The 25,336-nt window shown below is 37.3% G+C and overlaps 1 protein-coding gene across 2 annotated transcripts; it reads right to left on the bottom strand.

Annotated features, from left to right (window-relative positions):
* Positions 1–883: 883 nt before the first annotated feature.
* Positions 884–24,915, bottom strand: LOC132311594 (ALBINO3-like protein 2, chloroplastic). Of its 2 annotated transcripts, XM_059809586.1 has the most exons (14): positions 24,467–24,915; positions 23,545–23,651; positions 22,729–22,856; positions 21,031–21,102; positions 12,359–12,460; positions 9,611–9,670; positions 8,763–8,828; positions 3,284–3,331; positions 2,526–2,702; positions 2,366–2,421; positions 2,172–2,289; positions 1,884–1,973; positions 1,361–1,470; positions 884–1,185 (listed from the first exon to the last, which is right to left on the bottom strand). In XM_059809586.1, exons 1-14 carry the CDS (start codon positions 24,883–24,885, stop codon positions 1,029–1,031), a joined length of 1,710 nt encoding a protein of 569 aa, XP_059665569.1. In that variant the 5' UTR covers positions 24,886–24,915; the 3' UTR covers positions 884–1,028. The 2 variants fall into 2 exon arrangements, with proteins under 2 accessions (XP_059665569.1, XP_059665570.1); XM_059809587.1 differs by lacking the exon at positions 8,763–8,828.
* Positions 24,916–25,336: the final 421 nt, after the last annotated feature.

Raw genomic sequence — 25,336 nt, 5'->3', positions numbered from 1 at the left:
TGTTTGATTGTCATAAAATATTTATGAATAAAAAAATATTAAAATTTAATAAAAATAATTTATCCATCAATTTTTGGTAAGTTATTTTACATGCCTCGCTCGATGGACTCGACTTCAACGTAGACCTTTGCCAAAAATCGAAAAAATAAAAATAAAAAAATATTTTACATGAAAAAAAAAAAAAAAAAAAAAATTCAAAAAGAATATTTTACATCAAAATAAACGGAATCTTATTTTCTTATGCTATGTTGGGAGTACCAAATTAAGATTAAAAAAAAAAATGAATTTAAAATTTGAACTAATTTTTTTTCCACTTTTATGAAGAGATTTTAGTTTAAAGTTTAAACTAATTTTTTTTCCAATTTTAAGAAGCGTCAATAGTGCTCTGTACAGTTTTCAATTGAAAGATTTGAACGCTTTAAATAGTTGGCGGCCAACAATACTAGGAATCAAAATAAATTGATCAAACATGACTAAAAGTGAAATTTAAAATATACATTAAAACTTTTTTGTTGACTAACTAAGCAAAATTATCATTTTCTTAAATACAAAGTGTTTTAAGTGGCACAGTTGTTTGATAGTTGTTAAGGGGTTGAGTCCTCCTCCACATCCATCAAAAGCCCTAATTATCTCACACAATAAAAGATAAAATTCATGACTTTATACTCGGACAAACATTTAACATAGAACAACAGTGCAAGTAATTAGTTTTTTTATTTTATTTTATTTTAAGAAAATAGATTTGGTTATTAAATCCAATTGCATCTGTAATTAGATTTTTTAAAAAATAATAATAATAATAATTTGCGACTTCTAAAACATTGAAATACTTGAATACCCCAATGCCACCAAAATCAGTTTTTCAGGCACTAGAACACTCTCATTGAAAATTTGTATATATCATATCATATAAAAAGCAAAATTTATTCATGGTCAAGTTTATTACAGATACAAATCAATTACAATATATAGAAAGTTGAGATGAAAAGAATGAAAAAAAATTAATTTCATTTAAGGAATAGTGGGAGTCAGTAATCTCTTCTCCTACTGCTAACAAGATCACTTACAAAATTGTCCTCCTCCTTTTCACATTGTTCCAAGTACTCATTATAAGCAGGATTGTAAGCAGCGGCCAAGCGCAAATATTTCGCAGCCTCAACTTTACGACCTTCGCCATACAAAGCACTGAAAAGCCAAGTTATCACATTCAAATGTTTTTCAACCAAACGAAATAAAGAATCCAATATCGATTTAATGATAAGAAGAAATGTTTAAGGAAACGACAAATTCCATGGGGAAGATGAACATGCCAAGTAGAAATTTTTATCAACCCGACACAATTAATTGCTCAAGTTCATACCTTGAAAGCATCAGCAACCCATCGTAATAATGAGCTTTGCTCTTTGAATCCTCCGGCTCTTTCAGATGTGCTATTCTTTGTAGGTGTATAATTCCATCTGCAACTTTTCCCTGCCACAAAAAGGTAGCAAAAATAACATTGAAAAGCTTAACAGTGACAAGCATTCCAGCAATAATTAGTTATTGGTCCAAATGTTTGCTGATCCAACTCACGAACTCATGGGCACCCCGAGGGTAGCTCATAAAGCTAAAGCCCAGAACTCCAGGAGGCATAAAAATATGTTCAAGATACCACAAGAAACTTAATTAAAGCGGCCGAGATAATAGATCAGGAAATGGCTAATTAGAAGACTGATCAGAAGAAAACTCGCAACAGCATTTTCCAATGCCAAGGTACTCCGTTTGCATTTCCAAGAGCATATTATATTAGAAACCAATTTTCACATTCCCCTTTGAGAAATAAGTCCCTTCCAAACTTTGGATTCTATTTTGAAGTGGAATTGCAACAAAGTTACTGAATTTACCTGCCGTACATAGGCAGAACCGGCCCACTGAGATGCGAGAATCAAGAGGTCGACCTCCTCAACTTCTGTTGGATGGCCAATAAGGAAGAGCTGACAAGAAGTTCGAAAATCTTCTGATTAGTGAAAAAGCAAAGAATGTGATTTTATTTAAATGTACTTGCTAAAAGTAGGAAAAAGTAAAGGGCAAGTGCAGCAAACGTATTGGCGATTTCTCTCCATTAAATCCTTCACAACGATGCTTTAGTTAATGCATATCATATGTACAAGTATATAGAACTCAATCCATACCTTGGAGATAGCACGTTCTAAGAATTCAGTAGCCTCTACTGGCTGTCCCATTTGCAATAGTGTCTGCCCCATAACAACCAAGGCTCTCACGTAATCAGGATCCTTGTCAAGTGCCAGTCTGTAATACTAAGTTAATTTATACCGTACAATCACCATTGACAAAGCCAGCAACCTTCAGAGAAAAGGGATGTTACCGTAGCAATGGAATTGCTCTATCTTTATGCCCTTTTGCTAATAGTTGGATTGAAAGCTGTTCAAAGCACCAACAAAGAAGATATGATACAAGTTAAATGAAAATGGAGGACTATTTCTGATATTCACATATGTCCTGGGTTCATGTTCGTTGCTACTCACTCGAAGTAATTCTGGAGGGGATAGGTTTTGTACTGAAATTTTCTGCTGGTTCCTTGGTGGATCTAATAGTGTTGTTCCAGGTGTATCCTTTTCTTCACGATTTGCAGCTTTGGCTGGTTCACCCTTCGCAGGTAGCCCCAAACTCTTGCGAACACCAGGATGGTTGAGAGATAATTGCTGCAAAAGTTGATAGCGTATGGTGAAATACAAACAAATATTTTTCTTTTAGAACTGTTATCTGGTTAAGATTCCTAAAGTTCTGAATTAACTTTCAAGAAGCCCTTTTCAATAGGCTACCCATAAACATGAATTCCAAAGACAGCCCCAAAGAGCTAAAGAAATTATCACCAAGCTTAAAAGCATTGCATCAAAAAAGTTGAGTATATTATATCATATGATCTAAGTAATGCGTTTATATCAGATGTTTAATGCAAATAAGTTTAAGATGGGCAACAACTTCAGCTAGACATTACCATGGCTCAGTTCTAGTAATGGCAGGGAAAGTTTGGCATTGAACAAGGTCCAATTCCCAACCTCATGGAAGAAACCTTATTGCTTCACCAACTCACCACATTTTTTTGTTCTTTTTCAAGTTAAGGAATCCTTGCTGTATTAATCTAAATATATAACTTACCCCTGTATAACAAACAGAGTTCGCCTTTTACATTGATGGTCAAAATCATCTTTTGGACTAACTTCAAGGAACAGTATCAAAATAAATTTTTCTATATGTAGGAAAAGGATTTGTGAGGACCAACCTGAACAAGAGTTAGAGTACTGTTGGTAAGCCAGTAGACTAAGCTTCCCTGTCCAAAAAAAAAAAACTTCTTATTCTTTCCATGGGAACGAAGTCTTGCTGTGTAAAAATCAAACAATATCAAGCTAAAAAAACAGCAATAAGAGAAAGAGGAGGGGGGAGATAAACATTATCATAAGAATATGTAATGTCTGTGTATATATGTACATATGTATATAATTGTGTGTGTGTGGTGTAATTGAAAAAAAAATAAATAAATAAATAAAAAAGAAAAAGAAAAAAAAAGTGGGACCCACGCCCCATTTAAGTGAATTGTGAGACCACATTTGGTCTCTGCTTCCTCACACTCTCTCCCGTCTCTGTCTGCTCTCGGCTTCTCTTTCTTTCTTTTTCTTTTTTTTTTTTTTTTTTTTTCACTTCAAACTTTCATTGCTGATTTCTCCCTCATCTCTTAGTGTTTTTAAGTGCCATCTGAGGCAAAACGAAACCCATTTGAGGCAAAACGAAACAATTTCAGTTTTGGTGCTCATTTGTGCATTCGAGTTTAGAGACCCACTTTCAAGGGTTTTGTTCAATTTAGAGGTAGGGGCTCTTAATCCATGTTTTTCTTGCTCCATTGTGAATTATATCTCTCTTGTTGTGACAAGCATGTTTAATTTGGAAGTTAATTGTTTCAATGATTATATAAATGATGTTTAGGAAAATTCATGATTATGAATATGAGTTGAAAAGCATGCTTAGAGGTTGTTTTGTTGTGTTTAATGTGTTGATAATTCATTTGGAGATGTTGAACATGATGTATGCTTAATTTTGTGGTGTAAAATTCTGTGTTGTCTTGTTGTGTTTAATGTGTTGATAATTCATTTGGAGATGTTAAATATGATGTATGCTTAATTGTGTGGTGTAAAATTCTAAATGCCATAATATTGAAAGCATGGGACATATATACATGTACATACCATTGGGTTTGCATGAAATGGGAGAATTTGCTTGAAACAAAAAGGGAAATTTTGGGAAAAGCGTTTTTACGAAATGGTTTTATGAAAACCCGGTCGCCGCGGAAGTACCAAAGGGCCGGAGTGTTAATATAGCCTAGAGGGGACTAGGGAGTCGCCCTAGCGTGGTTGAGCTAGCTGGGCCCCATAATGACACCGCGAGGGTACCAAGGGTCAGGGACACTAGCCAATCCTCCTCTCGTTCCGCTGCGGGGTCACCAAAGGGCGGGTTGTATTAACAGTTTGACAGTGATGGTTTTTGAAATGTGAAAATGGAGAGCGACATCGGCACGCATTTGCATTCCATGGCATTGCATTGTTTGCAATTGAGTTTGGTTGAAATGTTGTATTATCCCGACATTGTATGATCCCCATTCCTATTGATCTATTCTTTGTATGGATTCACAAGGGCACAAGATGCGTGTTTTAAGTGTTACCTACTGAGCTTTATGCTCACCCTATTATTTAATAATTTTTTTCAGGAAACGGGAAAGAAGTGGCGGATGACTTTCCACCACAGGCCTAATTTGGATTAGAAGACTTCTTTTTGCTATTTTTGTATTAAGTTCCATATTTTTGTAAAATCTTAGTTTGTTATATTTGATATAGAGATTTGTGAACTCTTGTTATTGTAACTATATTTTGGGACTGTAATTATGATAATTTGGATTAAATAGTATATAGATGTTCCACCATGAGATGAGCCATGTTGAGGTATAATGAACGGATGGATGAGATGTTGGAGTATGTTAATTGTATTATGTGTTGGACAGGTTGGAGGTGTTTTGAAAGGCCAGGAAGGGCCATTACGTTTTTTTTATTATTTGAGCAGGTGGTTGTAGTCCCTTTTTTAGGAGAGGTCATGCTAAAATTTTTTTTTAAAATGGTATCAGTTTAGGGTCGTTACAGAATATTTCCTACATTTTGGTTGCAGATGCATATTACAGAGGAAGCATTTAGTTCTTGTGTAAAATGTTTAAGTGATTGACAAGTCAAATTCCTATGCAAATATTCTTCCTTGCTATTCAAAGAAAGAATGATATATCTTGATACATTATGGCATCACTCAATAATACCAGTGGAACAATCTTTGAAACATGGCAACGAATTAACTGCAACATTAAACACCCAATAACATCAATGATCAACAACAATATTTTTTCTCCGTTTTTTTTTTTGATAAATAAAAATTTTTATAAAAAAACACTCCAAGGGGGAGCGGAACCCAAGAACAATACAAAAAGCCACTCAATCCTTCAAAGAGGCCAAAAAATCAACAATTTCCTCAAAAGATCTATGATCTCTCCCTAAAACCCAATAATAAAGAGTGGAAATAATCGAGAATTTAAGCACCGAAATCGACATCGCCTTTCCTTCAAAATATCTCCTATTCCTTTCAAGCCAAATGCACCACCATACACAAAGCGGTGTAGCCCTCCACGCATCCTGACTGTGAGTCCCCACAGGGCAACCTCTCCAAGCCTCAATCAACCCTCTTGTAGATCTAGGCATAATCCAATAAAGCCCAAATAAGCCAAGCATCAAATCCCAACACTCTCTAGCCACATAGCAACGAATGAGAAGGTGATCCACTGATTCCTCATTACGAAGGCACATAAAACAACGATTGATCACCACTTGGCTTCTCCTTCGCAAATTATCCTGGGTTAGGATCTTACCCATAACCGAAGACCACACAAAGAAAGCCACCTTGAGAGGAGCCTTGGAGCGCCAAACAGACTTCCAAGGAAAACGAACATCAGGATCAAATGAGAGACACTTGAAGAAGGACCTCACCTCAAAACACCCATGAGAGTTTGCTACCCAAGACCAACAATCCGAAACCTCCTCCACAATCCTTTGGCGATAAAGCAGTTCCAAGAAGCGAATGACCTCCTTGATCTCCCAATCCTGAAAGTGACGCCTGAATCGAACATCCCAAACCAGTCTCCCATTATCAAAATGATAACAGTTGACTACCATGGCTTGCCTATCTGAAGCAATCCTGTAAAGCTGAGGAAAAGCGAGAGCGAGAGCGAGAGGAACATCTCCACACCACACATCCTCCCAGAAGCAAATCCTCCTCCCATCTCTAAGACGAAATCGAATGTGTTTAGAAAATTCATCCCAATCCTTCCGAATCACTTTCCAAACCCCTACCCCCCGAGGATCCCGCACTTCCAAGGAACTCCACCCTCCTCTCAATTCCCCAAAACGACACGCCACAACCCTCCTCCAAAGCCAATGTCTCTCCACACCAAATCTTCACAACCATTTCCCGAGAAGGGCCTTATTAAATGGCACCAATCTACGGAGACCCAACCCACCATTCCGAATAGGCCTGCAAACCTGATCCCATCACACCAAATGGAACTTAAACTCTTCAGCTCTACCTCCCCAAAGAAAATTACGCTGCAACCTCTCAATCCTTTCCGCAATTGAAGAGGGAATTTGAAAAAGAGAGATAAAGTAAGTGGGGAGGCAAGAGAGGGTGCTCTTAATCAGAGTGACCCTGCCGCCCTTGGAAAGATACTGCTTCTTCCAACCCGCTAGCCTTCTTTCAAATCTGTCCACCACTGGGTCCCAAATTCCTACACATCTCGAAGGAGCACCCAGAGGCAAACCTAAGTAAGAAATGGGAAACGACCCAGTCCTACAACCAAGAATGTCAGCAAACATCTCAATCTCAGGGACCTCCCCAACCGGCACCAAAACACTCTTGCCCACATTCACCTTAAGGCCGGAGACAACTTGAAACCAAATCAAAACACATCTCAAATATCTAATCTGGGACACATTCGCATCACAAAGAACTAAAGTATCATCAGCAAACATCAAATGAGAGATCTCCAACTGAGAAGCAACATCCCTGCCCACCCGGAAGCCCCTCAAAAAACCCAAATCTGAAGCCTTTCTCATCAATCTACTAAGGGCCTCCATCACAAACAAGAACAAGAAGGGAGAGAGAGGATCCCCTTGTCTCAAGCCCCTTGAGCTAGAGAAAAAACCGGAACGAGCACCATTAACAAGAATCGAAAACCGAGCACTGGAAATGCAAAAGTGAATCCATCTCCTCCACCTATCACCGAACCCCATCCTCTCCGTCAGATAAAGAAGGAAGCTCCAACTCACATGGTCATATGCCTTCTCTATGTCCAGCTTACAAAGAACACCTGGGACCCCACTACGCAGTCTGGAGTCCACACGCTCGCTTGCAATAAGAACTGAATCCAAAATCTGACGACCTCCGACAAAAGCATTTTGAGAATCCGAAATGATGCCATCCATAACTTTCCTCAGTCAAGAAGCTAGCACCTTGGCTATCAACTTATAGATACAACCCACCAAACTAATAGGGCGAAAGTCCCTAACATCCAACGCCCCCCCTTTTTTCGGAATAAGGGTAATGAACGTGGCATTCAAGCTTTTCTCAAACGAACCCCGAGAATGGAAAGCATGAAGAGTGCCCATCACCTCCCCTTTGACCACCTCCCAACACTCCAAAAGAAATTTCATGGTAAAACCATCGGGACCTGGGGCTTTATCCAAAAGTAACTAGATTTTCTAACAGCATGAGAGATTGGGGGAACCCCAGAGTGACAAAAAAGATTTTACAAAAAGAGAAAACAAATAGAGAATAAGAGACAGAACAAACACCGTAAAAAAAATAATAATAATTAATTAAATAAAACTAAACAAAACAAAAAACAGAAAGTGCAAAGACTACCCAGAAATTGTTCCTACCACCTCTGAAGCATTAACATCAACACAAGACACTAACACAACACAGCCATACATTGTCAATACAACAAATTTTAAAAAGTAGGATATAGACAAAGCAAGGACATGATAGCAAATAAATATATTTCAATATAAATAACTACTATATATAAGGCATAGTTTACTTTACGACAAGTGCTGCACGTAATAAGAAGTTCACGAAAGTGCAAATATACTGATTTATCACTAACTAATAATCAATCATGCACTATATTTGGGTATAGTATGATACGTAAGTGCATTCAAACAAGGTATCAACATGAGGTCCCAAATAGACCCCATATAAATTTTCCATTCCATCCTTCTTCTAGTTAACATGCTTTGTATCAAAGCCAGAATGTGAACAACTCCTTTCCCAACAACTTTCTAGCTTCTTCCAAGTTTCCATTGCCCACTAATTACGTGTTCCAAATCCTTGCATGAAATAGAACTTCCAAGTATTTAAATTTTTTACCCAAGAAAACATTAGATATGAGAACCGAAACTATACTAAAAACATATGGAAGGACATGACTTAACTGATAGTAGTCTCATCAATGACTTACTATCACTAGCTAGCCCTATTTAATTTGGCTGGATGTCTAAACAAGAAGAAAACAAATCAACCCAACCAATTATCTATTTAAGGTAACTCACATGGAAGTTAAATAATCTAAAGCGATATGGTCCAGTATTCAGTAAATGTAGAGATATGCTCTAAGTTACCTGAGGAACAAAAAATCCAGTAAAACATATGGGTAGTGTCAAGATCTCCAAATAGTACTTGTAATACTGCAACAAAAAAAGGTAACTCTTATAATTACATTGCAATAAATTATAAATATATATATATATATATAAAAGTCAAATATACTGTAACAGCTCAGAGGGGGATAAAGTATGGGATGTTTTAACAGAAATCTCTCAAAATATGTTTGCTTCTCCACTTTGAAGTAGGGGCTTGGGTGATCTCAACCTGATTTTCACCAGCTTATGCAACAATTTCTACAATTAGGGTTGAGCTTGAGCTGAAAAATCTCAACCCCAAACTTAACTAAGATTGGGCTTGGTTGAGATGTCAGCAACCCAAACCCAAATTTCAACATGAGTTTTATATAATTATAGTTTTAAATATATTATATATACTTGTTATTGTGATCAACCATTTTCCATTTAGTTCTTTTTCTTCAAACCTTGATTTATTGTATATTAGTTCTTTGAAAAATGAATTTCTTGAGAATTGGTTTACAAAATTTTATGTATTAACATTCACTTTTTTGGACTTTTTTATCTGCGGGAATGATCAAACCCGTTATCAGCTTAATTTCGCTAACTCAAGTTCAACCATTTGAACTGGGTTGCGATTAGATTTGGCTAGAGAGAAGCTTGGATTGACCCCTCAACCCAACTGACCCTCCCAAGTTGCACCCTACTTTGAAGAAATTATGCTACAATTACACTCTGCTAACTCATCATAAACTCAATTATATGCTTCAATTAACCAGAACTTTCAACTATAATAAGATAGAATTATCCAGGAAATTTGAACTAGTAGATGTCTTCTGTCTACTTACTTTGGCTAATAAGCCGAACAAGCCATTCGCTTTTCCAATGGAAGATGACCGAAAAGAAATCTGAAAATGGTTAAGGGGAAAAAAATGGTCAGAAAAACTTTTCCAATATATCCAAGAACACTAAGCAAAATGTGCTACTAAATATAATGTCACACGAAATCTAGAAGACCAAGAAAAGTAGACTATCATATTAATTAAATTAAGTATCATTATAACAAACAATCTAATCAATAAATTCATCGGGGGCCAAAAAAAATATAAAAATAAAAATTACTAGAGCAGTTTCTAGAGTGATCTTGTTCAGAAAGAAATTGAAAGACAGATAAATGATCTTGGTACGGAAACATAGATTTTAGCCAGAAAGCTAAGGAATAAGCTTCAAAAGCATTATTAATACAAACAAATACAAGATCTAACAAGTGATTATTTGATGACTCTAAATCAAATTAATTTGAAAGCTTTAAAAGTGGCATGAAAAATTCTAACTGACAAGTACATATCAGGCACCAGCATGACGAGTGTTATGCATAAATTTATTATCTCACACACAATACAAAGTAGCAATCTAGCTATTTATACACCAGGGTCGATGCTTGAACCGATATTTAGTTCAGTGCACCTAACTCTAACTTTAATCCAAAAAAAAAGTGCACAAGTGATTAGAATATTAGTTAGTGTGACAATGCTCATGAGTCATGAGGAGCAAAGTTATATTTATCTAATATGACATTATCATCCCATGTTAAAAAATAAAAATGTAATTCGGCAAAAACAACCTAAATATCTTGAAAGTTCGATAGAATATAGGAAATTGACTTAAAAAATTATATATCCAAAAATGAGTCTGTGTTGAAGATTGGCTCACTAAGGTGCTGTTTGATTAAACTGAAAATTAAGCACTGAAAACTTCAAGTACAGAATTTTAAGCGCTGAATGTATTAATCTGAAAACTTGTTTGATACTCTGTTAATTTTAAGCGCAGAATTCATTAAGATTGTTTGTTAAATGCAAAAGCTGAAATCTGAATGTTGTATATATTACATTTTTGCCTTCAATATCTTCTAAACATAATATTGTTATAAAAGATACTATATATAAAATATAAACACATATATAAAATAATGAATTTCATCAAAAGAAATATATCAATTTAATATTGGATATTAACATCAAAACTGATGATAAAATTTCAAAATCAAAACACAAAGTGTGCAAAGATGATACGTAGGAAAGAAATTTACTTTGGGAATAATTATGTTACCTCGATGGAATTCAATATCAACCGAATTTTCACTCGACTATTCTAACTCGAGCTCAATTTTAAATTTTGAACGTATTTGGGTTGGTTTGAGTTGAGTAGCTTGGGTTAATGAAAGAGTTGAGTTGCGGTAGGATTAAAAAATTATACTTAAGTTGAGCAAAATATACAACCTTGATGAAATTGCTTAATCAATGATTGATATATTGGCACGTTTGTTTGTAAAGAAATGTTCAAAACTTAACATGTTTTCGTCCAACTATTACATGTAAAATCTTTTCATGTAAACCAAGCACAAATATAAAAATTGTGTTGGTAAAATTGGCAATCAGATGAAATGAATTAATATAAAATGAATGACTTATGTAAAGGAGATTAGAATTCACGCACAAATCATTCCATTTTTATTTATAGTATTTTTTTTTTTTTTTTTTTTGCATCATAACAATGGTGAGAGGAGTTGCATTGCATGACGGTTGATTATAAACTTAAGTGAACCACGCAGTGTATATTGTATTTATATTTTGTTGAATATTATTTGTGTTCACACTATTTGAGAAGAAAATAGCAATGTTAGTTGCAAATTTTGAGATATTGGAGTAAATTAAGAACAAAAATCCATTAATTTGCAACCTAAGGAGGAATATAAATGCAACACGAACGAGAAGGGTAACATAGAAACTCAATCAATGTGTTTAATTTGGATGTAACAAAAAGCTAAATTTATCGTGTTTTTTGGGAGAGTACAAAGAAGTATTGAGACTTGAGAAGTTCTGATTATTTGAGGGTAATATTATCATTAATAAAATATTTTAAAACTTAAAATCACTTACTGTTTTCTGCAATAAGCATTAAGCAAGGTAACGGTCAACAAGCATTAAGCAAGGTTATTGTTGCTTAAAATTTTGGTCTGTTTTAAGAGGTGCGTAATATTTTAAAGCCTAAATGGTTATCAAACACGCTTATTTTTAAAAATCGCTGACCGTGTTATGTGCTAAGAGCTAAATGAGAGTACCAAACAGGGTTTAATTTAGTACTTATATATTAATTAGTTTACAAAATCTACCAAGGAAATCTGACAAATATTTAAGGAAAAGAGAGATAGATTTGGTAAGGTTCAATAAAATAATTAAAATTTAGAGAGTGAAGGTAGTTCAATTCAGCACTGAACTCAGCAATTCAAGCAAACTAAGATTTGGGCAAGCATAAAGCCATTTTCATCTTTTTCTTTGTTTTTTTCATACTCTTTTCCTTTTATTTGGTGGCTGTAGTGGTGGTGTTAGGTTGCCAGGGTTGAGGGTGTTCTTCCTACGTTGCTCTGCTGGTCACATACACAACCACCCCAGTGCAGCAAAATGAGAATCTTTTACAACATCATGGAAGTGCTGTGACTATCAAACACTACAATCATCCAAAGTTGGAGAAGGCTTCTGATACGTAAATAAAGAATTTCTACCACAAGTTGGTAAGAAGATGAAAGAATCACATACCTGAACATTAACAAAATGCAAACCAGCTATCAGTAAAGGAAAGATGGAGCCAACAATGCCATGAGGTAATTCAGTCAGGTTCTGGAACCATAGAGTTCCACCCTGTAATGAATTGAATGGAAATTTTGTCAGCACCAGACAAAAAAATTAGAGATACCTTAACACTTCACAAGTGAATATCAAAGAGTTGACCATGCTCCAACACAAACATTATCCAAATAAGACTAGATAGTGAAAACACTATTTAAATGAGAAGGCACCAATGTTGTACATCCGATGTTAAACAAGAAAATGTACAAAGCTCAAATATATTTCGTCTCAGCCAAAAGCTTTACAGATGAATCTGTCAACAACGATGAGCTACCCATGATGATGATGATAAATACAGCTTAAACTCTTAGACTCCTCACCTTAAACAATTTCCTATTCCTCTCGCCCACTAAATGCTCCACCAAAGACAAATCAGAGTATTTGCCATAAACCTCTGGCTCTACTCCTCACTCTGCAGCCTCTTCAACTGGCTGACACTTCCCCTGCTGACCTAGGCTTCATTGAAAAAACACCAAGCAGAGCACGTATAAGGGCCCACTAATCCTAGCCACGAGAGCAACAATAGATACCTAGCCAATTCCACAACGGACAATTTTCTGTGGAAACAATAAAACAATTGGTCAAGATCTTTCCATTAACTTGCATCGAAAAGAAAAGAAAATACTACGTTAGGGCGCTTTTGTGCACCAAATAGCCCTCGAACAAAAAGAATTCACCTCAAACAGTCCTCCCCGTAACCTCAACCAGCTCAAATTCCATGAATCCTGCAAAAAGATTTCAACCCCGAGCCCTCCCCTCAACCTCAACCATCATAAAGCAGCTTCCTCTACCCTGAACACATCCTGGTCATATATTATGCCATAGAATTCCAAAATATTCCGCATCTCTTAATGCTGCAATGCTATATAGAAGTGAATGTCCAAACCCACCCCTCTCAGAAAGCCCCGAACAATCCACAACCATAGCCTGAAGCTTGACTAAAATACTGAAGAGGTCCAAGAAGAACAAATGCCGGGAAGAACATGAGAATAAATCTCAAGTGCTTCAGTTGATCTTCCTGGAATTCACAGAACATCAACATTTCATAAGAAAATAAAAGATAGGATTATACCAAGGGACTCCCCACAACAACCCCTTATCTGGAAGGACAAGGATCCTCTCCATTACTTTTTCAATCCTGTATTTCATGATGCTCGATTCAATGGTTCAAATCTTTCTACATCAGTTGCTCTTTCATCAAACAATACTACATTGTTTTAGTAGAAATATATAAAAAGAAGAGAAAAGAGAGAATTGCGTAAAGGCTTGAATAAGATGTTTTACTCATTCACAGCTCTAGTATTTATAGATAAAATGAGCACATGCTCATATTACAAGAAATAAACTAAATCAAATCAAAATCAAATCACAACTTATTCTATGACATATTCTATAGCATAGTCAACTCTCTGCTATTATGGTAAGTCATACCATAAATCGTGGTATCATATATATGCTATTATATGCATAGTCAAATCTCTGCTACTATGGTAAGTTATTCCATAAATCTTGGTATCATAAATGCTAACACTCCCCCTCAAGTTGGTGTGTGGATATCTGAAACGTCCAACTTGGACAATGCATTCTCAAACACAATCTTGCTGACGCCCTTTGTAAGAATGTCTGCAAGCTACTGAGAGCTTGTGACAAATGGAGTGCAAATTTGACCAGAGATGATCTTCTCTCGGATGAAGTGACGGTCCACCTCTATATTCTTAGTCCTGTCATGCTGAACAGGATTTGCTGCTATGCTAATGGCAGACTTGTTGTCACAGTAGAGTGAGAATGGAAGTGACACTGGAAGGCACAAGTCTGTCATCAAGGTTTTCAGCCAAAGCAACTCACCTAGCCCAAGAGCCGTAGCCCTATACTCTGCCTCTGCACTAGATCGAGAGACAACATCCTGCTTCTTACTGCGCCAAGTAACTAAGTTACCACCAATAATGGTACAATAACCTGAAGTAGACCTCCTATCTGAAATTGAACCTGCATAATCAGCATCTGTCCAAGCCTCTACACGTAAGTGACCATGATTAGCAAACAAAATACCATGGCCTAGACACCCTTTTAAGTAGCGAAGAATCCGAATAGCTGCATCAAGGTGTGGGGCATGAGGAGAGTGCATGAATTGACTCACGACACTCACGGCATAAGCAATGTCAAGTTGAGTCATGGATAAATAGATGAGCTTCCCCACAAGTCGTTGATACTGACCAATATCTGACAACAACTCCCCCTCAGAATCAACCAACCGATGATTCTGCTCAATCGGAGTATCAGCAGGACGAGTGCCAAGCTGACCAGAAGTAGAAAGCAAGTCAAGAACATACTTGCGTTGAGAGATGAAAATGCCAGTCTTGGAGCGAGCCACCTCAATGCCCAAGAAGTACCGTAGGGGACCAAGATCCTTAATCTCAAACTGACGGCCAAGATAGCTTTTAACCTCATTAATTCCGGTAGTATAATCGCCGGTAAGAATAATATCATCGACATACACAATGAGAGCAACTGTCTTACTGCCTGAGTGACGTAAAAACAAGCTATGATTAGCTGCACTTTGATGAAAACCAAACTTGAGCATAGCAGTGCCAAAGCGATCAAACCAAACTCGAGGAGACTGTTTGAGGCCATATAAAGAACGACGAAGACGACATATCATACTAGAATGAGCAGGAGAACGAAAGCCCAGAGGAGGAACCATGTACACCTCCTCCTGCAAATCACCATTAAGAAAGGCATTCTTGACATCTAACTGAAATAGAGGCCAAGATCGAATTGCAGCAACGGAAAATAATACACGGATGGTATTCATCTTGGCAACAGGGGCAAAAGTCTCTTGATAATCTATGCCAAAAGTCTGAGCATAACCCTTGGCAACCAATTGGGCCTTGTAACGAGCAACTGACCCATCTGGATTATGCTTAACTGTAAACACCCAACGACAACCCACAACCTTTCGTCCAATAGGAAGCGGAACCATGTCCCAAGTCTGATTTTTCTCAAGTGCTTGTAGTTCTTCTGTCATAGCATCACGCCATTGAGGTTATGCTAGCGCATCTGCAACACTGGAAGGAATAGGAACCAAGGCAACAGAAACAAGAAAACTTCGATAGGAGGGCGAGAGAGCATAATCAGAAACAAAATTAGAAATAGGGCAAGTACAAGAACGCTTATCCTTTCGAAGAGCGATGGGGCGATCATCAAGCGAAACAATAGCTTGAGAAGGCGGAGCTGGTGCCGAAGGAACAGGGCAGTCGATCGTGGGAGTAGAAGCTTGTACCTGTTGTCTCCAACTATAAACCTATGAAAAAGGAACAATTCCCCCTGCTGGAGGGGTATCACGAGGAGGAATTATAAAAGAAAAAACAGGTAATGGTAGAGGAGTTGAAGACGGAAGAAGGTGATCATCCATTATATTCAATGGGAAGCATTCACTCCGAGAACCAACTGAACCACTATAGTATGGTGTATGCTCAAAGAAAGAAACATCCATGGATATAAACCGCCGACGACTGGGAGGATGGTAACACCTATAACCTTTTTGAGAGTGAGAATAGTCCAAAAATACACACTTCAAAACCTTGGGGTCAAGCTTTGTACGAGTTTGCCCCAACTGCTGAACAAAGCACACACATCCGAAGATTCGCGGAGGAATAAAAAATAGAGATGAATTGGGATGTAAGATTGAGAGTGGGGCTACAAAGTTAAGAATCCTAGAAGGAGTCCTATTAATGATGTAAACAGCGGTAAGAACTGCATCTTCCCAAAATGACTGGGGAACATTCATGCCAATGCAGATTGCTCTGGCTAAGTCAAGGATGTGACGATTCTTTCTCTCAGAACGACCATTTTGTTGAGGAGTTTTAACATTAGCCAGCTGATGCTCAATCCCAAATTCTGTACATAACCATTGTACCTCCCCATAAGTGTACTCTGTACCCTGGTCAGATCGGAATTTTTTAATGGTACGACCATATTGAGTCTGAACCATTGTCATAAAATTTTTAAAAATGGTGTATACCTCATTTTTGGTTTTCATAAGATAAACCCAAGTAACACGACTATGATCATCAATGAACAATACGAAATATCGAAATCCAAGACTAGAAGTAACTGGGCAAGGACCCCACACATCTGAATGAACAAGGTCGAAAGGTGTTAAAGCAGATTTATTACTACTAGCAGGATAATTGGAACGAACATGTTTAGCCATATGACATGTTTCACAGGATAAATCTGACATTGCCACGTTGCAAAATAAGGAAGGAAATAAATGTTTCAAATAACCAAAAGAAATATGTCCTAAACGCATGTGCCAACGCATAAGCTGGGCTTTATTAGATGAAACAATATTGGAAAATGAAGCTGAATGTGCTTGAGGTGACAAAGGAGCATCCAACAAGTATAAACCGTCCACTTCACGCCATTGCCAATCGTCCGTTTCGACACCAGATCCTGAAAAATACAATGAAAGGGAAAGAACGTTAACACTACAATTTAATTGTTTGGTAACGCTACTAACAGAAATAAGATTTGTAGTCAACTTTGGAACATGAAGTGTATTTGACAAAGTTAATGAAGGAGTAACTGATATGTAACCCTTCCCAGCAATGGAAGATGGAGAGGCATCCGCAAGGCGGACCTTGCGTTGGCCAGAGCAAATACTATAAGATTGGAAGAGTGAGGACATACCAGTCATATTACCTGAAGCACCAGAATCAATGATCCATGGTGTTGAAGATGTAGATACGCTATGTGCAGACGCAATAGTACCTGAGTGGGCATAAGTGGAGGTTAGCTAAGATGATGCCTCCATTTGGTTGAAGAATTGCTTGAACTTGTCCAAATCAGCTTGAGTTAAAGTAACCGTGGCAGAAGATGTAGAGGCAGGGTTGTCAGGAGTTGACAACGAGACTGGTTGTATAACAGAATGTGCAGAGGATCGAGGCTGTTGTTTCTGTTGCGGTGGACGTCCATGTAGAGCATAACAACAAGATTTGATGTGACCAATTTTTCCACAATGGTCACACCGTCCACGTTGTCTTCCCAGAGGAGGACCGGTGGTAGTGCTCTGAACTGATTGGGATGGTGAAGTTCCTGAAAGGTTGGGAATCCGAACTGCCAAAGCAGAACGATCAACAGAAGCAACACCTAATGGATGAGTCCGGCGGCTCTCATCTGACAACACATAGGAATATGCATCCTCAAGAGTAGGGAATGAAGATAAGCCCAATAAATGAACACGAGCATACTCAAACTCGTCGTTCAACCCGGCAAGAAACTGAAACACTCGATTCTTCTCCACAATTCCTGCATGTAAAACTGCATCATCTCGATCCTTCCAAGAGTGGAAGGAATCATAATATGACATCTCCTCCCAAATAGCACGAAGCTTGGCGATGTAACCTGAAACTGTCAAGTCACTCTAGAAATCCTAGTGATATCTCACCCCAGTTGGAAAATTCATGCATTATTCTGCCTCTGAGAATAAGTGCGTTGAACTGAATCCCAAATCTGCTTAGCAGTCTTTATAAACATATAGCCAACAGCTATGTTTGGTTGCATCGAATTAACTAGCCAAGACAAAACCATAACGTTATCTGCAAACCACTGTGGATATGCCTTCGCTGACTCAGCTAGCTCTTTCTCAGAACCAGTAATATAGCCAATCTTGCCTTTGCCACCAATGAACATCTTGGAAGACTGTGCCCAAATCAAATAGTTGGAACCATCCAACTTCACTGTGGTGATTTGAAGTCCTGGATTTTCCGATGAGTTGGTGGAAAAAATGGCACCACCACCCACAGAACGCGAGCCAAAAGAATTAACAGTCGAGGACCCCGAATCTGCCATAATCTGTCACACGACAATAAAAAGAACTCCAAAAAACACCACAAAGTCTGTTAATAAATCAAAGGGTCTCCTCAGACCATTTACAATGTCTCCTCAGACCATTCCCGAAAAATCCAAATAAATACCTTTTTTTAAGGAGCGCTGCCCGCTTACATATAGCCAGACAGCCTCCTTCTTAATATTCGGAACCTCTTTGTAAACTAATTTTTTTTTTTACCCAAGCCCTTCTAGGTGTTGGAAACCAACTATCCCAATTTACCCAATCCTAGAAGAGTGAAAAAGAAATTGTAAAATTTAAAAATACCTGTTTTCGATCAGAAAACAGCAACACAGAAAAACATATGTAGGCAACGTCACACGATGTCATAAACAGCTTAAGGTAGCTGTCGCACAAGTAGCAAGACTGCTGAAAAGCGTGGAAAGGTGTTGGCTCTGATACCAAGTAGAAATATATAAAAAGAAGATAAAAGAGAAAATTGCGTAAAGGCTTGAATGAGATGTTTTACTCATTCACAGCTCTAGTATTTATAGATAAAATGAGCACATGCTCATATTACAAGAAAGGAAACTAAATCAAATCAAAATCAAATCACAACTTATTCTAAAGCATATTCTATGGCATATTATATAGCATAGTCAACTCTCTGCTATTATGGTAAGTCATACCATAAATCGTGGTATCATATATATGCATAGTCAAATCTCTGCTATTATGGTAAGTTATTCCATAAATCGTGGTATCATAAATGCTAACAGTTTTGAAAAAATCAAGACACGTGTTAATCAGCCGATGTAGAATATTCTGAACCATTGGTAGAGAGTGTCAGGGAGTACAAGAGAGAGAACGTGATGGAGTGGATATTGATTCCATCTGGAAACCCCTTAGCAAACCACCTTCGCAATCCGTTCTAGATGTTCTTGTTTCTACTAATCTCCATCCTATCCACCATAATCCCCCAACATGATGGGTTTGTCTATGAGTACTGGTAAGCTGATGAAAGAACTTCATGTTCCTATCACCCTATTTCAACCATAAGTCCCTGTTTTTGCCTCTGGTTCACTTACTCCCCTGAGAGTAATCAGCTCCATCTTAGCCTTCCTATCCTCTCTTAACCACCTCAACTTTGCTCAGCTTATTATTGCCCTCCTCCTCATCAAATGGTGTGATTTTCTCCATCAATCTAGTCTTCTTCCATTCCAAGTTGCAAAAAGGCACCTTTATTTCATTTTTTCAAGTCATATAGAAGCCCTCCAAAACCTTCCTAATGCAACTGAATGTTTTTAAAACTAAAGGACCCTTACCATTCTAATGTCACTACTGTTCGACAGAGGAGGAATGCAGTACGACACTGTTCTAACCATCATTATTTGGGCCAAAAAAGGAGAATCTCTCCTCCGATCTTCCTGAGTCTGAAACCAGAAACTCCAACCATCTCGGGCTTGGCTACCCATTGTACAACCCTTTCAAGCCTCAATCATGCCCATAGTGGAAGCCGGTAAAACCCAAGGTACACCAAATATAGTAAAAAAACATGGCTCAAACATCCCTCACCACCAAATAATGTAAGAGAAGATGGTTCACTGAATCCCCATCCTTCTTGCATAAATGAAACCAATTCACTATAATATGTCTATAATATGTCGCCTCTTCCTCAAATTATCAATCGTCGAGATCCTCCCTAATGCCACCAACCACACAAAGAAAGCAACATTTAAAGGGGAGATTTCGCCAAATTGCCTTCCAAGAAAAAAAGAAGACCCCAAAGCATCATAATACTCTGATAAAAACAGCACACCTCAAAACTCCAATGTGAGGAACCCATCAAAAATCAGGTCAGTAAAATTGGAAGTGCAACTCTAATATGAAATAACCTTGATACTAAACTGGATCAAGCCGAGGATCTTATTGGAAATGGGAAGATCTAGGATTGGCAGCCAACCTCATGGAGAAAGAAATGTGCATGGACCAAGTGAGTGGGTATGCAGCTCAGTGGACTGCTCATCAGGCCTAATACGTGGTAGTATCACACCCTTCTCTAAGGAACCATACGTGACAGTCTCTTCCCTCCCTTTACGTACTCCCAATCTATGTTACATGGACTCGGGTACATGTGGTGGACACGGGCATGTATCCATGTGTCGGACGTGTCAAATCTTCAAACAAAAGGACACACGGACACAGCTAAATATTCATTTCATTAATTATTTTATTTTATTTTCTAGAGCAAAGTAATATTTTTATCAAATAAAATGTTCAAAATAGGCATTTAACTCATTTTAAAGTACTAAAACAATATAATTGAATGATTAGATATACTTTTTAAGTACATGTCCAACCAAAAGTGTCGGACACGTATCTCATACCCATGTCCGAGCAACAGGTGTCCGACACGGGTACTTCACTACTTTTAAAGAGTCCATGTAACATAGCTCCCAATGAGGACTAAAATGCTTGTTTGCAACTCTATTATGATACATTTGTTCTACTATATGTGGCACTGAAACAATGTTGTCATCATCAGCATCCTAGCCTTTATCTCCCATAAATGGGGTCGGCCGCATTGAAACAAAGTCTACAAAATAAAAACATCCACGATGATAGCGGCTTCGAAAAACTTGTTTCTCAGTTCATAAGAGGACTTTCAGTAGAAAATTTAGTTTTGAGAGCGATAGTACCACAACTATAATATATTACAGGTATATACGGATTAAATATGCCAGCGCCTTACAAAATCAAACCCAGGATGATGATCCAGCGACATCCTTCGGATACTTGCCATCCACAAGAAAAAGCATGGGACCTGCAAACAAAGTGCAAGACAGGGAAACATGCAGCCAGATAAAATTTAGTCTATGTAGGCCAAGGTCCCATAATCTAAAGCTTATGGAAAAGGAGAAAGAAAAAAACTTTACTTTCTATTTGCTCTTAAGCTAATTCAACCTACATATCCGCATGCTAAGCCAGAAAAATTTTCACTAATTAAAAGCAAATTATAAATAATTACACATGGTTGGTTTTATTTATGTAATGTTAAGAATACATCATATTTGTTCAATTCAAATGTACAAGGTAATGGGACTATAAAGGAACACATGACATCACTGAACTTGCCCCACTAGTGAAATATAATAAACATGGCATTGCTCGCATCATGCGAAGAAGGTTGTAGATTATTGATACTTTATGCCTCATCTTGGGCTCAGATTGGCTTGGTCCCTGCTTGAAATGCATTATACCACTTGCCATGATGTGAATGGAAACTAAGATGATCATTGGTTCAATTCCAATAGCCTGTCCTCTGTTGTTCAATTTTCTACGTGATAAATAATGCCCATTGAAAGCAAAGAAACTTGAAAGGCTGTATTCCTCTTCTTCTTTTTTTAAATTACTGATTTATTATTATTATTTTTTTTTTGATAAGTAAAAATTAAATAAAAAGAGGTTCAAAAGGGGAACGCATCCCAATTACAAGATTGAAAACGAGGCTAAAGCCTCAAAGAATCCAAGAAAGTAATTAAATCATCAGAAGAGGAGCAAGAACTCCTCTTGACATAATTAAAAAGAGAGCGAATAATAAAAAGTTTCAGCGTCGTCGTAGACGACTCCTTTCCTTCGACCATTCTGTTGTTTCTCTCCTTCCAGATGCACCACCACAAAAATTACTGATTTATTATGCTATAGGAACTTCCAACTATACCGGGAATTCAAGACAAATGTTATAATTCCCTCAGTAGATCTCACATAAATTGTGATGCATATAAACTTTCATTCCAATGGCAGGCGGAGGTTTGTGATTTTCTAGCCGTAGAAAAGGCCCTGAACTAATTGATGCCATTGCATGTGACTTATGCATATCCATCTCATATACATATACACGTATAAAGTTATAAACACGAACATATATTTACATATATACATTAAAGTTGCATAAAGCAAGCAAAGACACCCAAAAAACACTCAGGTCAGTTGATGACAGGAATGGAGAGGTGGAAAGTCTGAGTTATGATCAATGAAATAAGGTACTAGCTATGATTTCTAAAAAGGGAACCAATTAACCGACCCCTCCTTATTGACAATCCAGCAAAGGTAACATGTATAGACTGTATAGTCTTTCATTGGTATATCGGATCAACTAACAAGAAGCATACCTTGCTTTTACTCCAAATAGGATATTTAATATATTCTGTCAGTCTTTATCCTAAAATGATATAGTTTAACTTTGAAGTGTTATCCGCTCAGTCAAAGGATAGTAGTTTTTATTTCCAGAAAAAAAAAACCTGGTTGGTAATAGTTCCTCAATCTACACCCAAAGATGTCATGACTAATCTTATACAGTTTGCTTGCAGCTGTTAATATGCTATGAAATGTAAAATCATTCTTTTGATTTAAAGAACAATATCCCAGCATGAGGAGACAGAAGAATCACCTGGACGGAGAAGAATGCAAGGAACCATAAATAAGAAGGGCATCCAACCGCTCGCTTTTCCTTAAGGAAGAATGAAATATGGTCGATGTAACTCCTTCCTGACAGAGGTGGTGGTAATGGAGGAGGCACTTTAAGAGATGCATAAGAAAGTCGAGTAAAGATCATGTGTAAGTTAAATAGCAGAGTTTAGGAGAATGTAAAAGGATTCCTTTGTAAAAATACCATAAAAGGGAGACATATTGGTCTTGCATCATATTTTGAAATCAAGATATTCAAGTATAGTCAACAATAATTCTTTTAATTTATTTGTATTAAGGGCAATCAACAATTATCATAAACAGTTCCAACCAAATATGAGTCACCTAAGAAAACAACGAAAAATAACTGTGTTTAGTCCATCCAAAGACCCACAAAGACACCTTCTCTGCCAGTGCATACTCACATAGTTAAATTTATGGAAAAGTCTTTAAAAAAAAATTAACTTCTCTGGTTTCGTGTTTTCAAGCTTGAACACCAGTGTCATATACTGCCATTAGTACGATTTTGAACTTCAGAGCAGCCACTTCCTTAAATACCAAAGGTCAAGTCAGTCTGGAGTCTTCCTCCCCGGGACGCTGCTTAACGGGACAGGAACTAGGTAATTTCCTTCTTTTAAAATTTTTAGAGTTGCATGACAAGAACAATTAGAATTAAGTAAAGGAAGAGACGCAAATGAAAGAAACCGCTGCAGTGCTTATGAAGGAAATACTGAAACATTATGAAAAAGCAAAAACAACTAGAGCTTCATATTCATTATAAGAGGAAGAAAAGACTCACATTTTGGGAACAGTTCTGCAATCCTTTGTAACTTACGAAGTTGCAAGATAAGAATAGGGAACAATGTGATTCTGAGAGCCAAAGTGGAGGAAGCAATTATTATCCACCTGGAAAATCATTTGTTATCGATAAAGAACCATAAAAAATTATATATAAAAAAAAAATGAATATTAAATCACCAAACCAACTAGCAACAGGGCTCAAATAGAAGAATAAGCATAGTGCAATACAGTTCTGCTATCAAGAAATGAAAGTTGCAATATCTAGCCGTATATAGTCAAAATTACCCAAACAGAGTTTGTTGACAATTTGTAGGGATGAATCCTATTTAAACTCCACTAATCCAACCATAAAAATAAAATAAAAAATTAATAGCTCAGTTAAAATCTGGTGAAACGAGACCAAGAAGTCTGAAACTTAAAAGCTCTTGGGTTGATCAAAGCTGGCCCAAGTTTTAAAAAATTCAATTTTCAAATTTGGTCCAAATGTCAGGAAATCTGAACGACTAATTTAAGCCAAAGATAAAATTGGCTTTTGAATTCCAAAATAAAACCCTTTGTGACAGTGGTGATCTACATAATGTTATTAATCACTGCAAGGAAAAAATAAATTGTCTTTCTGCGAATTGTAATTAAACAATCAACCATATAACGAAATTTTCAAAATAAAAATCCAATTCTGCCAACCACGAAAACGAACTTGACAATCAATCTATCATTTGATTTTCCTTTCTGTCAATTTCTCAGTAATCAAACAGTGAGGGGCATGAGCAATACAACTTTTCAGCTTAATCAAGGACAATTTGGAATCTCATACAAAGTACAACCTAAAATTATGAATTTAATTCCTCCTTACTTTCCTTCCATTTCTCAACATCCAAACACTGAAGTGCGAATATCAGTAAAGCCGAATCACTACTTACCAAGGCAAGCCAGTGAGATCATGGTATCCATCAAGCAACGAAATAACAGCACGAACCGGAAGAATAGACTCTGAAGCTCCAGCCACTGTCTCTGCAATTTCCTGACCACCACCAAGCCCTGGGTCCAAGATCTCCTCGGACTGAGTCGCCGCTGAGTCATCACTAAGATTGACTCCTCCGTAATCTGAGTCATCACGAGTTGAGAAAGAGCGAGAGTAGAAGAAACTATAGGGTCCAATGGACGATGGGAAGTGAAGATTGTGTTGGAAGGTTTTGGTTCCGTGATTGTGAGGTGCGTCTGTATTGTGGTGCGATGGTGTGAAGAGCGAAAGTGAAGAAGAGATAGAAAATGAAGAGAGAGTGTGTGTGTATCGACGTCGACGAAGGAGTTTTGATAGTAAGAGCTTCGGAGCGGACATTTTGGGCAAAATGGTGGAGAAGGAGAACAGAGGGCGTCAAAAGAGGTTTTAAGCGTTTGTAAAAGAGAAATGTTTATGCCCACGCGCGGATAACGAGCGTGCGAACACGACGTCATATGTGGAAAGGTAACTTAGGTGTCACGATTTTCATATTCGCTACTGTGACCTGTCTCACAATTCTTGTACCTATCTTATTTTATGAGTGTCCCTCGTGTTTGTAGATTAGAAGTTACAGATTAGAAGTTACAAATGATACGCACTTATTTATAGCATCCTTCTCGATGAAATGCATTACAATGAATATTTAAGAAAGTCATTATATTCCATCCATATCCCAATTCCATTCATTTAATATCCCTTTGGTGTCATTGACATAACAGATGTCGTTTCTAGTCTATCTCTTTCTATTTCTATATATGTTCTATATATGGAAAGTTAAAAAATTATCGTA

The sequence above is a fragment of the Cornus florida genome, unplaced genomic scaffold (genome assembly GCF_030987335.1).
Source record: "Cornus florida cultivar Cherokee Brave unplaced genomic scaffold, ASM3098733v1 CherokeeBrave_3.0.0_Hap2_Chr06, whole genome shotgun sequence".
Classification (NCBI taxonomy): Eukaryota; Viridiplantae; Streptophyta; class Magnoliopsida; order Cornales; family Cornaceae; genus Cornus; species Cornus florida.
The sequence above is the reverse complement of the archived record's forward strand: the minus strand, read 5'-3'. Positions and strand labels throughout refer to the sequence as shown.

Excerpts from the sequence above, each read along its gene's own strand:
- LOC132311594 (XM_059809586.1), bottom strand. The coding sequence starts at position 24,885 with ATGTCCGCTCCGAAGCTCTTACTATCAAAACTCCTTCGTCGACGTCGA. Across the intron at positions 3,332-8,762 it reads CTGGATTTTTTGTTCCTCAG|GGAAGCTTAGTCTACTGGCT; the intron begins GTAACTTAGAGC and ends TTTTTTGGACAG. Across the intron at positions 2,290-2,365 it reads AGAGCAATTCCATTGCTACG|ACTGGCACTTGACAAGGATC; the intron begins GTAACATCCCTT and ends TTAGTATTACAG.